This window comes from Capsicum annuum, chromosome 5 (assembly GCF_002878395.1).
Source record: "Capsicum annuum cultivar UCD-10X-F1 chromosome 5, UCD10Xv1.1, whole genome shotgun sequence".
NCBI classification, from domain to species: domain Eukaryota; kingdom Viridiplantae; phylum Streptophyta; class Magnoliopsida; order Solanales; family Solanaceae; genus Capsicum; species Capsicum annuum.
The window spans coordinates 199,602,148-199,619,540 of NC_061115.1; the positions used below are offsets into that span (position 1 = coordinate 199,602,148).

At 33.1% G+C, this 17,393-nt stretch overlaps 2 protein-coding genes across 2 annotated transcripts; both read right to left on the reverse strand.

Annotated features, from left to right (window-relative positions):
- Positions 1–1,237: 1,237 nt before the first annotated feature.
- LOC124898976 lies at positions 1,238–2,713 on the reverse strand. The gene is made up of 2 exons (XM_047413325.1): positions 2,374–2,713; positions 1,238–1,548 (listed from the first exon to the last, which is right to left on the reverse strand). Exons 1-2 carry the CDS (start codon positions 2,636–2,638, stop codon positions 1,376–1,378), a joined length of 438 nt encoding a protein of 145 aa, XP_047269281.1. The 5' UTR covers positions 2,639–2,713; the 3' UTR covers positions 1,238–1,375.
- Positions 2,714–3,657: 944 nt separating this feature from the next.
- On the reverse strand, positions 3,658–4,572 carry LOC124898605 (putative glycine-rich cell wall structural protein 1). Its single transcript, XM_047412239.1, has 2 exons — positions 4,527–4,572; positions 3,658–4,289 (listed from the first exon to the last, which is right to left on the reverse strand). Exons 1-2 carry the CDS (start codon positions 4,570–4,572, stop codon positions 3,658–3,660), a joined length of 678 nt encoding a protein of 225 aa, XP_047268195.1.
- Between the last annotated feature and the right edge of the window lie 12,821 nt (positions 4,573–17,393).

Genomic DNA, 17,393 nt, shown 5'->3' on the forward strand with positions numbered 1-17,393 from the left:
TTTTAAGCCAAATGGGTTCTCCCACCTATTAAACTAGTCTTTTGGGTTGGGCTCTCCCATTTGATTTATAACATTGGATTGTTATGAACCAATTGTCCCACATTGGAAAAATAGAGAAATGTTAAGGGGATTATAAGCCAAATGGGTTCTCCCACCTATTAGACTAGTCTTTTGAGTTGGGCTCTCCCGTTTGGTTTATAACAGTACTCAACATTTCTGCTCTTGAAATTGTGAAAGATGCAAGATTCACTAAGTTGTTTTATTTGTTATAATGATGATGTGAGAATTCATATGATCGACCAAATAGGTTGACCAACATAGTTGGTAAGTTACTAACATTCCCATTCGAGGTGGGCATTCAAGTAGGTTGTTTGATCTGGAATATTTGGTGAGTTAATCTTGATTTTGTACAATTTGAGTAAGTGACAATGTTCTTTCTTTTTTTCGGGAATAGAACCATCAATCATAAAGTAACTCTTGTTCCTGTTAATATTTTTGCTAGAATTCAACTCATATTCATGTAAGCAATTCATGATCAACTTAAAGAGTGTTAATCTTACCAGAACAGAATATAAGAATATCGTCATTGGCCAAGTGATTAATTTGAGGACCTTGTTTTTGCATATATCATCGACTGCAACTCAAGGGCGACAATCAAATGATGTAAATCTAACTGCAAAGTGCTTATTTATATTATTTTATATCACTTATTTAATAAATATGTAATTTCTTGAAGAAAATATTCACATTAATAGTTAAATTTAACATTTAAGTAATTATCATACTTTATCATTTTCTTATTTGATTGTTTGAATTGTTATTGTAGCTTGTGAAGAAGTGACGAAAGAATCAAGATTGACAAGGACTTGAATACTTATTTTCTTTTGTAAAAGTATGTTTGAGTTAAATGATGTTTTATAGTTTTAAATAATTTTGTTGAACCTTTGTTAACTCTATTCTCTAATATATTACATAATTTAAAATATTTTGCTATAATTTTATAAAATTTATATCATTCCTCAACTACATTTATGAATTACTTGCTATAATTTTTTAAATTTGTAGCAAAATATTAACTTTTAATAAAACTTTTATCAAACAGGAATCATTTTCTCTAAGGTTGCTTCTTTCCATGAAACTATAAAACTTTTACATTTCTGCTAGTTTTATTTTGTTTTTAAATAAAACTTTTATCAATGTATTGGCCTTGTAAATCATCACTCTAAACAAGCGAAAGTCAAAAAATAAGTGGTATTTCTTCATTGATGTAATATATAAATTTGAACCCTTCTAAAGGTAATACATAGACATAATGAAACTTTCATGTTGGTGTGATTATCAACAACTTAGTATCAAAAACAATTTCATGGAGAAATTATTTTTCGATATAGGACTTTTGGAGACTTTGACCTTGCTTTATCAAATCGACATCGCTCAAATCTAGGGGTAAATTAGTAATTTCTGTGCCATCAGGGTCGAGATCTCCTTCAAGTGGCAATCCTTCTATTGTTGTAGCAATAATTTCCCCTTTTAATGGTGCATCAACGTCTGTTTTACAAATAATTAAGAGACAAGTTTGTTTAGTTGATTAATTAATTAATAATTAAAAACACAGCCACAGTTTTTCATAATTAGAGAGAAATGCATAAGTTGTAGGTTAAATTCACTTATTTAATTGATTTTTTAAATAATGACAAAAAGTCGAGAAACTATTTCTTTTTACATAAAATATATATATATCACTACAAGAAAAAACAAGAATTATCATAGACCCATTTGACTTTGTAACAGATTTATGACAATTCTCAATTGTCAGATAATCGCTCATCGTAAAATATTTAGGATGGAATAATAACATTGTCACAAATATTTGTGATAAATTTCATAAATGATCACTTAGCCATAACTTCTTCTTCTTCGTTTTTTAACTGAAGTTGCATTATTATGTTTTCGAACATTAAAATCACAAATATATGAACAGAAAAGTCACAATTGCTGGAAAATTCAAAACCTTCCAATGAGTGAATAATCACAAAAAAAATAATTCATTCACCGTAAGAAAGCACGTACATTATAAAATTTTCATTCATCTAAATATAGGTTTCTCTGATAATTAATTACGGCTTTCGTTAGTATGGTGAAAGATTTATGATGTTTCTGTTAGAAAACATCATTGTATAACTTAATGAATAAAAAAAATCTTAAATATACAATCATTTATGAAATTTACCCTTCTTTTAACCGAAAATGTCTAAAAAGATCTGGGATTCGATACTGAATCAATCCTTAACTTCGTCTGAACTTAAACAATCATAAAAAAAGCTAAAAACAAAGGAGAAAATAGAATATGTACATAGAACTAAGTTATGTTACCTGGATTAGACACAAACCATAAGATAAATACACATAATAATAAGACAAGTGGTATAATATGAACAGCATTTGCTGCAAATTTGGCATGAGATTTTTCCTTTTTAGCAATATCAGAGAGAGGTTCATATATTGGTAATAATCCATTGGCTTCTAAAGACAATGTTCTTAGTGCTGGAGGCACTTTTTGTGATGAAATAGAAGATGATGAATAATAACTCGTGGAATAATCGTCTGAGAATCGATTTGTGCTTGATGATCTATGCATGTTTTAGTTTTTTTTTTTTTTTTTTTGCGCAATAAGCTATAGTTTCCCTTTTAATTCGAATATGTTGATTTTGAGATGACTAAATATCGGAGAAGCGAAAGAGGAAAAAAAAGTGAGAGAGTAAAGAAAGGCGAAAGCAATGAATTAGGATCTTGAGTGGAGGACAAGTTCTTTATATATTTATATAATCAGGTTATTTATTAATTACGATTTAACATATATATATATATATATATATATATATATATATATATATATCATAAAATTAATTAAGTTAATTCTTTACTTTTGTTGTTGTTATAAGAATTAAACTATAACCTTATATTACATGTGAATAACTTTTAGGTAATCTAATTGTGTAAAAATTGTTTAACCTGTCGATCTATATAAGTTAAACATGTTAGGTAACTATAGGAAATTTTTTTGATAAAAATATTACTTTAATATGTAGTTTAATAAATAAAAATGATAATTAATATGTTAGTATAAATTAATATTCAGCTATTAGTGTAAGAAAAAAGTTACATTGTCATCATATATAACTTAAATTCAATCTTAAATTACTAACAAAAAATTTGAGATTATGACCATCAATATTGATATGGTAACAAAATAGAATATTTTTAATTATTGGCTAAACTATTTTTTTATCCATGTAATTGTATAATTTGTAGGAGTCCTCGATATATTGATTATACATACGGTGTACACCAAGTATATCATCGACAACGACAAACTATACTATTAGATGGGTAAAACTCTTTTTGATTATATACACGACATATGTTTGCGACGTACTAGAATTAAGTAGTTTCGTTATGTCTTAGAATACAAACTCAAAATGTTATGCAAACATTTATTATGAATATATTATTCATTATATTCATTTACTATATTCTCATGGTATAGTATACAAGACATATCAGACTCTATTATAACACGTACATTAAAGTTCATAATACTCTTTATATTTGTAAACAAATAACATGTTGTAAGTAGTACATGACCAATATGTTTTATTAGCCACAATGATCTCTCTCATTTGAAATTGATGGCGTGGGGTCGCTACTATAGCCAGCTGAGCGACCATCATCACCACCACTATCACCATGACCATCAGAACCATATCCATTGCCAGTACTAGACCCGCTCCCAGACCCAAAACCATACCCCCAACCTCGACCAAATCCATTAGGAGACCTACTTGAGCCAGAACCATAACCCCATCCTCCTCTGGGGCTAGAACCCCAACCCCAGTTATAATCCCAGTTAGGTCCATGAGCTACACCAGTTTCTCCACTAGGGGATGAAAATGTTTCTGGCGAAGGCATCTCTCTTCCTCTTAAGCTACCACCATTACCACTTCCAGCTCCATAACCACCACCACCACCACCACTACCAGCACTAAAGCCATAACCAGTACCAGACTCTGTACTCCCAGACCCAAAATCAAAACCCCAACCTCGACCTAACCCATTAGGAGACCTACCTGAGCCAGAGCCATAACCCCATCCTCCTCCAGGGCTAGAACCCCAACCCCAGTTGTAATTCCAATTAGGTCCATGTGCTGCACCACTTCCACTACCACTAGGGGATGAGAATGTTTCCAATGAGGTCATCTCCCTTTCGTCTCCACCACCGTTGTTGAAGGCTAGATAATGAGGTGAGATCAAGAAAATGATCAAAAGACTGAAATGAAAAGTGTTATTTTGCACTATCATGCTAGCAATATTAGTGAACTCTTCTTGTTTTTTTGTTGTTGGTCCAAATTGTGTCTTTTAAGGTTTATGCATGGGATAGTGGACATTTATTTATTTATGGACCCGTGACGCTAAAGAAGCCCGTGGACCTTATAGATGCACTTGTCGAGAAGAAAGATAATGTGCACCTTCCACCCATGATTTGCACAACCGTCCCTCCCTAGCCTTTTCCATTTATAATTTAGTTTAAGCAAAAAATTATATAAATTTCAGCCTTTTCGAGCTAATTACTTTCTATTCTAATTTTCTACAAAATTACTAAAATATTAGATTTAGTTCACACATATATATCGCATTTTTCTGAATACATCACTTAATTTTACATGGATAAATCACATTTCACACGAATACAACATATTCTTCTACATCATATTCTTGTTAGTAGTGTATATAACTTTTTAACTTCTTTACTTTAAATTATTGGGTAAGATAGATCCGTGTATATGATACATGGATAGGAAGAATAGAGACATCTGATATATGTTTGTAATGAGAGAATGGTGGATCACTAACTGGCCACCTTATTTGTTAGGCGGCTATTATTTTGAATTTGCACCAAATAGACTCATTGTGCGGGTGAAATAATCGCTTTCAAGATATTCTTCACTTTTTTAATTTGAATTTGAGATCTTCGATTAAGAATGACGAGATTTGAGCAATCCATCATGCACATCTCGAATCTCAGGATGGTCTTTTGATTTTGCCTATTTTTGGACTACTAATGAATTTGCATCATATATAGATTGTGGGGCTTAATGCCCGTTGACTAAATATTTTTCATTTTCAAGATTTGAATTCACAATCTTTGATTAAGGACGAAAACATTTCATGCATCTATCAACACATCTCGCGCTACTCGTTATGGTCCTTTTTCCTACTTGTTGGATTACTAATTTGAATTTGTATTGAATAGACTCATTCAACGGAGAAAACGCTTATTAACAAAATATTATTCATTTAAAATCTGAATTTGAAACTTTTTAATTAAGGGTAGAATGCACACATTTTGGTGTGATCCTTTTGACTTATATGTCCAACCCACTATATGCACCACTTTCTAAGGTGCAAATAATAGCACTCATCACTTGGATTAAAACACTTTTAACTTTGTGTAGTTGGATAAAATTTCGACCTAAAAATTCACACACGTGTCATGAAAAGATCCAAAGAGAAAACAAAAGACTTGTTGAATTATTTTTTTATGAAAGAGATTTAGGAACTTGCCAAGTGCACATTGTCTCTTGATAATATATGATCAGTTGGATGGATATTCATGGGATATCAATGATGTTATTCGTCGATCAATCAAATATTTCAAATTGTAGTTGGTTGTTAAGTACTTCAAGACGAAATAATTTAAGACAGGCTTTTCAAAGACAAATTTAGTGGTTGGTGGCATATAAAGTTTAGGGGAAGTTGGCAAATATCCCATTCAATTTTGTAATTTAGAGTGCCCCTGGTTAAAAAAAAAAAGGGTGCATATTTATCATTTTTGTTCACAAATGTACCATTCAAAATACCTTTAAGCATGGCTTTAAAAGATGTATAGATCACATAAATCCCCTCCCAAGACAAAGTAATTACATAAAATCCCTTAAGGCCTTCTCTCTTTCGGATTTTAAAAATATACCCATACATTAGTATGTCCCTTATACATAAGTTGAATGTATGATAAAACTGTTAATCCTAAATTTAAGATAATAAATAAGATATTATCTTTATATTCCTTAATTATAGCCATTAATTAGCTAATATTATATAGTGTATGAGTAATTATAGTAACTGGAAGTTAATTCAAATATTTTGTTAAACCTCACAATAAAAGCATTTCTCTGTATATTTACGCTAAGGGAAAAAAAGAATCTTATACTGCGTTCTTCATTTCTGTAGAAAATAAATATGAACATCCTCATTTTATTACGTCATTCGGGTATTTGGGAGTCGCAAATTAATCATTTCGATGGTTTTTGGGTGTTAGTCCCTGGATTTGATCGAATTTTGGGAGGAAGTGGTCGGATTACGTGATGTCGAGGTAATTCCGATTAAAACTTCACCGAAAAAACTCGATCGGATCTGAGTTTACCTTTTCGTTTACTATTTGTTTCCTTTAATATTTTTCACTCACTTTTCCACTATTTCCTCTCGCCTTTCCTCTGTTTCACTCTATTTTTCTCTATCTGTGTGAGTGTGTAGATCACTGTGTGTATATCCCTGTGTGTGAGTGTTGTGTATCGTTGAGAGTGTGTGTGTGCTTGTTTCTATGGGAAAAAGAGGGAAAATTTTGAAGGGCTAGGAGAGGGGCGCATGGGAAAGGGGGTTGGGTTGGTGGGGTGAATTTTTCAATATTCATTCGGTAATGGCAAAATATGTGATATCGAATGGCTTCAACACCTTTGCTAAACAATCTAACAAACAAAGGTATGAACAAAATATTATCTTAATTTGTTGAAGGTTTAATGTATGTTTTTTTTTTTTTGTAATAGGTGTTTTGATGGAATTGTTGTTTGGACGCTGTTATCTGTTTGTTGAAAGACGTATAAATAATGTAAAATATGTACTTATACATTAGAACAAATGAATAATGAAACCGTAACAGGGACAATTCAGCATTTTAATTAAAATTAGGAATTTTATATCTATATTAATACATTGACTACCTGTTTATATTTGATGCATCTATATACTGCATTGTCGTAACAAAAGATGCAAATAGGTCCTCAAGGCGTCTTGTATGAATCATTCGGAACATCTGTATTAAATAATTTATTTCTAACAGGTTAAAGGAGTTGGTAGTTATCTTTACTGTGTATATGAATCAGGAAGGAGGTACATTATTGATAGTGATCATGGTACATGCAACTGTGGTCGATATCAAATTGATGAAATACCCTGTCCACACGCAATTGCCGTATTCAAAAGTAAAAATATTGATGTAAAAGATTATGGTTGTTACTGCTAAGAATTGTACAGGTCAAACACCATTGTCAAGACGTATGAACTTTCGATAGTTCCAATGCCAGACATGAAGGATTGAAATGTGCAGGTCACAACCGAAGAACGTGCGATTTCTTCCCAAAGAAAACGTGACGAAGATAATTGGTTTATCTATATGTTGATGCTTAGTTTGGTTTTTCTTGAATAATCATTTTACTTAGATTATGTTGACACACTTGTATAATTTTGAATTATGTTTTAATTATTAGTTGAAGTTTACTTCTTAATAAGTGTTTGACATTTTCATAACAATGTTCTACAATATACATAGATCAAATTGTATTGCTTTATTTATTACCTTTATAACTGACCACATGTACAGTTTTATGTTTGGAACAATAAAATTAAAAGACACACTCATGTGTCGTATTTTATTCAAATTTTAGTTGACATTCAATAATGTGTTATGTGTATGATAATGTATTATACTTAAGTATATATGTATGATATAAATTGTTTTTGGTATAACTTACTCTTATTTGCGTACTAATCATACATTTAATATTGAAAACAATCATAAAGTAAAAAACGTAAAATACGACAACGGTATGTAATTAATTTATGATATAGTTTTATACTTTAGTAATACGTATGATGTTAAATTTTCATTATTTTCTATTAAGTAAGAAACTTTTAACAATTTGTATGATGTTATGTAATACATAACTCTAAATGTATGAATTACATGTTCAATGTATTATTAACTTATAAAAGAATTTACATACTGAAAATAATACGATGCGTTACATTATACATAGATCATATTGCATTGCCTTATCTATTACCTTTATAACTGGTCACATGTACAATTTTATGTTTAAACAACAACGAATGTATTACGAATGTATAATATATTGTTATACATTCGAACGAATTTATGATGAAATCGTAACAGCCCCAAGATGGCAGTACTAAATAAACGTAGCTTGTGAAAAATTAATGATTTCCCAAGAGGTTAAAAAAAAGTATATGTTATGCATTTAAACTCAAGTATATTGTCAACTTCAATTACAAGAGTCATAAAAGGAGGAAACTAATTACATATATCAAAAGAAGTTAGATCAATAATAATATACCTGTATATGAATTTCAACAAAAAGAAATGAGTGCTTTAAAACTTTAGTCCTAACACCAAAAAATTGATTAAGAAATTTCAATTTTCTAACCAAGAGCCAGACTGAGTGTATTAACTATCAAAATTCACCCAGTCTTCACATATTAATATTTTTTCCAGAGTTTCTACTACAAGAATATTTACAGTAGTTGCTGTATAGCCCTGAAGATCACCTTTCAATAATTACAGCTCTGGATTTTCTACCATTTGATCATTTTCGCGATGAAATTATGCCATTATAACATTCATATTTTCTTTTGCATGAGCCATTACTTAGATCTCTATAGCTTCTAGCAAACTTGACAATATTTGTTACAATGGCATGTACCATGACTTCACTTTTAGGAATCATAATGACCTTCTTCTAAATAACTGCAGTGTGTCCGCAACTAGGATCCATAATAGCACTGTCTCTTAGATTCTGTAAGATGGAGTCTTTATCATCTCTAAACTCATCTGCTGACATCTGCGCGGTAAAATCAAATGTTATAATCACCCTTCAAAACAATCAGAACAACAACAACAACTACTTAACCAGTGTGATCCCGTAAGTGAGATTTCGAATGGTGAAATATACGCAAACCTTACAAAGGTTGTTTGTAATCGCCCCTTGGGACAATCAGTACCACATACTTTAGTGTGATCCCATTAGGGGTGTTGTTATACACAGACTTTACGGAGGTTGTTTCTAATAAGAAACTCGACTCAAGAAAAGCCTTTGCAGAATAAGCAACATTTTTCATAAACAAGCAGAGACTAGTCACATAACATAATAATAAGATGAAAGACAAATTATCTAATAGATTCGATTAAAGGGTCAGAGAAGATGCAGGGTCATCTTATCGAGGATGATCAGATCAATTGTTCTTGTGATGCCCACAAGAGAGTCAAAGAGGAGGACAGTCTCAAGGATAACAAGATTTTGAACAAGGAATGCATATGACAGTTTAGGTCAACCCACATAGGAAAGAGAGAAAACAGTGAAGTGATATAAAGACAATATACGTACACATGGTATGCACCTAGATGATCACATAGCTCAAGGGACAAATGTAATGCATGTCATGGTTTTGGGCTGTGACAATTCTTTACTGAAAAATATCAAGAACTAGACTACAAGTCCTGAATTTGTTGTTGGGATATTATATAAAATATTATCCAATCATATTTCTCATACGTCTCCAACTTCTGGTTTCGCAACTTATTTGATCAGTAATCAAAAAAGATTTCCATTAACTACAACAGCCAAGCATTAAGATAGCGCTGGGCAACATAAAAGTTGATCCTTTTTAGAACAATGGCCAATTCTAAAACTTTTTAACTATTCAATTACTATAACCAACATTTTTAAGTTGTCTCAAAGAAGGTTGAAGTGCTATGAGAGAAAAAAAAATAGAAACAAGCTACGTTGGCCGGACTCTTCAAAAATGTATGTGCCGGTCGGATCCTCCAATAGTAGTGCATTTTTGGAGGATCCAATATTATAATGCATATTCTACAGCATTCCAACTTCTATATTATTACTTCATATTTTAATTCATATGAAATATAAACTTAACAGAAGGTATAATATAACCTTATACAACATTAAGACTTTCTAGTTGTATAAAACCAAATATAACATAACATGGATCTTCTATATAATAATAACTTCTTAATGTATAACATAATGAAATATATATAATAATAAATTTATTATACATTGGTCGTTGTAGACACCTAATTTTGTCCCTCCCGAAGTCATTTCTTTTACTCATTTACCACTTTACCATACACCCCCTTTTAGTTGATAATTTTTCCACATAAGAACAAAAACTAATAACCAACCTTGAACAAATTCATAACAAAAAATAACAACCTCACCAACTAAAAGTGGACACCTTACCCCATCCCTAGCCATGTACACCCCCCTCCCTCGCTTTTTCTGTATTCCTTTTTGGGCACACATATACACAACTCATAAATTAACAAGGGGTCATATTTTTTTCATCATCACAACACACATAGGATCAGGATTCCATGAACATATACGGAGGTCAATAAACAAAAGAGGGGAGCTCCATTTTTCTGGGGAATAATACAACACATACACGGATAGAGAGAATGGAGGAGGGATAGGATTTCCAAGGAAAATACACACACAGAGACAGGATTTGGGGATTTTTGGGTTTCTTTTCTTGCTCAAAACACAGGAACAAAAAGAGGGATAGGGTTTCTTATTCTTCATCATCGTTCACACACACACACATATTAGGAGGGGTATTTATCGAAAAAGGGGAGGAAACTCACCGGATTAGGAAACATACACAGAAAACCATCGAAAGAGAAGATCAAAAGTAAGATCGAGGAAAAATGAATGAGAATCAGCTATGAATCTACTCGTTTTGATTTTTCTGACGAACCCTTCTCCAGCACGGTCTTTTTTTATCATCTTCAGGTGACGCCGGCTAGAAAATATTCAAATTTGCCAGAATCCGACCCTTCTTCTGTCAATTTTTGCCCTTCGTAGATCACTGAAGCTCTGATTTGTACTGTTTTCTAGTTCTCTATTAGATTTTAGGGATTTCATTTTCGTTTTCTTGTGATTCATCTCTAGTATAGTGCTTTTGGGGGTTTTCGATATTGGACAGAGACATTCTTTTTGAGATTTTCATTGGTTCTCAAATTTGTTTGGGTTGGATCTCTCTATACTGATTTTGGTTCGTTGTTTGAGGTTCTATTTGAGATTTTAGGCGCGAATTCTACTGAATTTAATTGAATAATACAATGAGTTTAAAAGAGGCATTGAGTCCAATTCTATCCTACCTCCCTTTACTTTTTACACGAATGTGAATGATTTGTTTGAGATGTTTGAATCTTTGTTGTATGTTGGTTTATGTTGGTTTCGGATTTTGAAATGTGATTAGATAATAGAAGCATGTGTTAATCATTGTTTGGGATAAATTAGGGAGAGAATTAAAACATTGATAAAAGTGAGTATTAGTTTTATGTTAATTCATTGATAGTCGCTTGATTCGGAATAAACATCGACTTTATTTAAATTTGATAGTCTGATGTTTTAAGTTGATAATTGTTAGGCAAACGATAGGGGTAGGCAAATTTAAGAACGTTAGATTGGTGAATGCTTGAAATGTGTGTTGAACGGTTCTGTTTCATCACTTTTGGATCAATTCTACTATTTGGTCGGGGAATGCCCCGAAATATCTGTGTATATTTATTCACCACGGAATGCCCCGAGGTATCTTATATACGGAGGACGTTCATGATGAAGGCCCGAGGCATCGGGTAGAGCATTGGAGCATAGTTAGGATTAGTGTAGGTTAGCGTAGGTTTATATTTTTACATTTTTATTTTGGATTGTATAATTGGACTGGGCACTAAATTTTGGATTGTTTTGTTTTGTTTTTCTTGATTGATTATTTTGCGTGCTTTGTGTGGTTTATACATTCATAGTAGCAAATTGGCTGATACGCTTCACTAAGTGACCGTGGTCAAACCGCGGGTCCAAAGGGTCAAAACCAGTTTGAAAATGATTTTCAAAGGTGACTTGGCAAACCGGATTATGCCAAGTGGTGACTCTGAGTTTTGAATATAAAAAGTCCTTTTTGGAACAAATCTTTAATTTGTCACTTAATAATAGAAAACCCTTTCGAAGCATTTAAAATCAATCTTTTTTTTTGTTAAAAGGGGTGTGACAGCTCTAGCGACTCTGCTGGGGATTTTTCAGAATTCGAGCTTATTTTTTGAGTTGTATCAGCTTAGTTTGACATTATGGGTGTATAAACATTATTTTTGTTATCGTTTGTGTTTATTTTATCATGGTTGTGTTCCTACATGCTACGTATTTACAGTCTTTCTTTATGTGTTATCACTTTATATCTGGCATCATTTGCATAACCCGAGTCAATTCTTTCTGCAACAAGTCTCGAAGTGCACGTCGTGTACACGAACTTTAGTTGAGTCATCCTTATTTTTAGGAGGGGGAGTCGTCGGCCGTATGGAGTGGGTGAAAAGCTGTCATAGCCACTATCGACGATACGCTCCCCTGAACAGCCTTGTTAGTGAACCCCAGCTTAGGTCAGCCTTTAGGTCATGCTTATATGCATCATATTGAGACCTAGAGGGGCCTATTTGGTCCTTTGTAAGAGACTCACCTCTAAAGCATGCCTATGTGGTAAATGTTGCATCTTTGAGGGTAATGTGGTCATTTGATGGACTTATTCGGGAAAAGCATGTGTTAGAAGTAAGGTGTATTTGAAAAAAAAAAAGAGAAAAAAAAAAGTGAGTCAAAAAGGGTTTCGTAGCTTTTAGTGTTCTTTATGACTTTTGTTTTTCACAATTCAAAATTTTAAAAAGATTTTTTACCTTTTGCACTCATTTTGTCAAAAACAAAAAACATTAAAAAGATTTTTATTTATTTCTTTAGTAAGCTTCCATAATTTGAAAATTCAAAAAAAAAAGATTTCTTTTAATAGGAGTTTTATAAAAGAAAATTCAAAAATGGTAGAAGTTTTATACATTTCATATAGCGAAAATGTCTCAAAAAAGATTTTTCTTTCTTAGTTGTGGGTGTCATGTGTCAAATTAAAAACCCCAAAAAGATTTTATTTATGTTCTTCACTCGTTTGTCTTTAGTCGTGTCTCAAGTCAAGGTTTTGTTTGTTCTTTAATCCTAAATTGTCCTATCTGGACGAACTACGCACCCCTGATTCTCGTCTCTCGGGAGTGAGATACGTAGGCAGCCTATTGTGGGTTCGGGGATCTTATTTCAAAAATCCAAAAAGATTTTCTTCACTCTTCATTTAGAGTAGGTGTTTCATATACATCTTCAAGAGAAAACTACAAAAAGATTTTCCTTTAATAGTTTCAAGTTTTATTTACGTATGAAATGCAAAATTGAAAATCTAAAATTATTTTTCTTTGATAATCATAGGTTACATTTTGTATAGAAATCTAAAAAAATTTAAAAAAGATTTTCTTCACTCTTCACTTAGAGTTGGTGTTCATATACATCTTCTAAAACAAAACCACAAAAAGATATTCTGTTAATAGTTTCAAGTTTCATTTTCATATTAAATTAAAAATTGAAAACCCCAAAAGAGTTTCTTTGGTAATCATAGGTTTCATTTTGTATAGGTTTAAATCTGAAAAATGCAAAAAGATTTTCATCGATTTTTTTGACAATTTATTATTTCCTTTTCTTTTTAAAGTTTCAAGAAAAAGAAAAAAAAGGAAAAAGAGTTTAGTTGGCCATTTTGGCAAGACTTCACGAACTACGCACACCTGATTCTCCTCTCTCGGGGGTGAGATACGAAGGTACCCTTCTTGGGTTCGGTGATCTTTTCAAGAAAAAAAGAGGTTTTGAAAAATTGTTGAACTCTAATGCATTTGCTATCTCTTATCCAGTTAGTTTAAGGTGGTTGGTTTGTGGCATTTTGGCTGATTCTCCATATTACACCAAGTCACAGAGAAATTTATGGACAACAAGGATACCGAGTTTGTTGTCACTAATCAGACAGGGAGTTCGAGAAATGAGAATTTAGGAGCTAATGAAGAGATTTAGAAATTAAGGCAGCAAATGATAGAAATGCATTGAGCTTAGGCTAATGGGTTGCCGCCTCCCGAAGTTCCTACTGATAATCTAGAATATCTTTCTAGCTTGCCTCCAGTGTCACATGCCCAATTTTCCATTTTTATTGATATGCCACAACATGCATCAGGATCAACTCTGAGGCAACAATATCCAACCACTTCCAATGTTCATTTCCTCACTCCCCAATCCAAGACTGCCACATACTCGGATCCACCTGTTGTTCATGTTTTTGTGGCGCTATCCCCACCTGAAGCTTCTACTTTTGATGTTCATCCACAAGTTGCGCCTCCCTACTCTACAAGAGAGTCTGTATTTAATATTACTGGTGATCAGCATTATACTTTTGAGCCTACATTTAAGTTAACTGGTCTTTACAGTGACACTCACCCGCCTGAATTTCCTCCTAACACGGAGAAGCCTATTATGATTGAAGAACAAGAGAAAATGACCAGAAAATTGAGAATTTTAGAACTGGCTATGAAGAACTTGTAAGGACTTGGGGGTTACAAAAGTGTCTCATATAAGGACTTATGCATGTTTCTAGGTGTCAACCTTCCTCCTGGCTTTAAAATGCCAAAGTTTGAGAAGTATGACGGACATGGGGACCCAGTGGAACATTTTAGGCGCTATTGTAACCAATTAAGAGGCGCTGGAGGGAAGGAAGAACTACTCATGACTTATTTTGGGGAGAGTCTTTCAGGCCTAGCTTCGGAATGGTTTGTTGACCAAGACATTGAAAATTGGATTAGTTGGGATGACCTAGCTAATGGATTTCTGCAATAATTTCAATATAATGTGGAGTTGATCTCTGACGAAAAATCCCTAAATTTTATTAAAAAATTAAAATATTGAGAGTTTCAGGGAGTATGCGATCAGATGGTGCGAACAAGCTGCTAGAGTAAAACCGCCAATGAATGAAAGAAAAATAGTGGAGGTGTTTATTCAAGTGCAGGATGAAACATATTATCAACACTTGTTACCTGCATTAGGCAAGTCATTTATTGAGGTCCTTAAAATGGGGGAGATGATAGAAGAGGGAATTAAAACTGGTCGCATTGTGAGTTTTGCAACATTGAAAGCGACAACTCAAGCAATTCAAAAGGGTTCAGGAAGTGTTGGGTAGTCAAAGAATGAGGAAGTTGCATCTTCTATTGTAGTTGGACAGCGGGCACGGTCAAGAAGATCCCGTTGTCGTCACTCTAAGGCTCAAACACGAGCTCATGCCCAAGATCCATATAATCACTCCCAAAATCCATTATAATCTGCTCTTCCATCTCCATATCTAGTATATAACACACAGCCACATGTTCAACCCCCATCTTACCCACAGTGGAACACACCAACTCCTCAGAGTCTTCATCTAACTCCACAAACATACCAAAACCCTTCTAAGCCTGATTTTTGATCCAAGCCAAATGATGAAATGAGGCAGAAGTCGAGAGATCACTTCACACTAATTGGAGAGTCATATGCCAGTTTATTTCAGAGATTGGTACAATGGGGACTGATCACTCCTCTCCTTGGGTGCACTCTTAATCGACGTTCAAGAAATTTTGATCCTAATGTACGATGCACATATCATTCTGATACTCAGGGTCATAGTATTGAAGATTGTTAAGATTTGAAAAGAGAAATTAAAAATATGATTCAAGATGGATCAATTATGGTGCAGAACATTGAAAGTGTGGGTAGCTCTAGTTATGCTGATATGCAAACCAGTGGCTAAGTTGTCAAGCTGAGCAATTGAGAAGTCATCCCTCTCCCTACTAAGAAGAGGTCTGGTAGTTTATTTTATTTTCTTTTATATTTTTTGAATTATTTCAGGGTTGTAGTTCGGGATCTATCTTGTTTTGTCTTTTTGTCATTTATATTCAAACCCTTCTATCTTTTATCTCAACTAAATGCATTGCCCCTTTTCCTTTATGTTTTAAATATGTGTTGTTTGTTTGTTTTCTTTATACAATTCATTTTATGTTGACTCTAGTGATATGACATGCTTGCGGAATTTTCAGCCAGATCTTAAAGTCCAATTTAACCATGAAACATGGAATCAGAAGGTTAAGTTTAGAAAAGCATTTGTGAAAATAGGTAGAGTGCTGAGACATTTGGTGACAAGTTGAAGCCTTTTCAGAAAATTAAGGCAATTATTTTGAGAATCACATGAATAACTTGGTCATCAATTGAAAAACATAGCTCAATTAGGTCAAACAGTGTCTGCTGATTCTATCAAGAGGAACAGAAAGAAAATCAACTTCACGAAAGCATGAGTCATTCAATGTGAGGGATGTACAACAAATATAGAGTTATATGTTTGAAAAGTATAGAAAAGAGGTGAAACACATGCTCGGGGCAAGTTAGTGTCGTAAAATATGTCATAAGTGATATTGATCGTGCACTTTCACATTGCATGCTAGGTACTAGTATTTTCAAGGATTGATATGACGAAGGCATTTTATTCTGCTATCCAAATATTGTGTCATCCTTTGTTTACCCCATTTGAGCCTTACTGTCATTTTATTTCATACCCCTCTTTTGGAATCAAGATAAAGCCAGCAAAGCTCAAAAGAAAAGTATCGAGCAAGAGAATAGAGTCAAAAGCTTCAAAAAAAAATATGTCCAAGAAGGAAGAAAAGAGTGTCAAGGAAATTAAAGTCAGAAAAATCACAAAGAAAAAAAAGTCAAAAGAAAAAAAAAGAACAAGTTAGAATCAAGCAAAAAAAAGAATAAGTTGTCAAAACTACACATGACTTGATTCTCCTCTTTTGGGGGTGAGATACGTAGGCTGCCCTACCCAGGGCTCGGTCCAAATAAATAAAAAATTTAGAGTCACCCAGTCAGAAGAAACTGGGGCATGAGTTAATCCTCATTGTTTGAGTCGATTCCAAAAGTTGTAAGTCATATCCCACCTTAAGTGTCATTTGGGCCCCATTCCATCCTTTCTTTCTAACCCGGTCCAAAAGCCAAGTTTCAACCAAAGAAAGACCTTCAGATCAATCTTTGAGAATGTTAAGGCTAAGCATGCAATGGGTGTGATGACGCATTTTGGGAACTACTTGTCTTCCTCAGCAGAATCAGGAGAGAAATGAAAATAAAAGTCTTATTAGTGAAAATTCTGATGGGCATCGTAAGATGATGGTAAGTTGAGAGAGATAAAATGATAGAGTCTTATCAGTGAAAACCTTACGGGCACTGTGAGACGATTGTGAGTTGAGAGAAATAAAAATAAGGGAATCTTATTGGTGAAAAACCCTCTCGGATACCATAAGGCAATGGTGAGGTAATAAAAAAAATGAG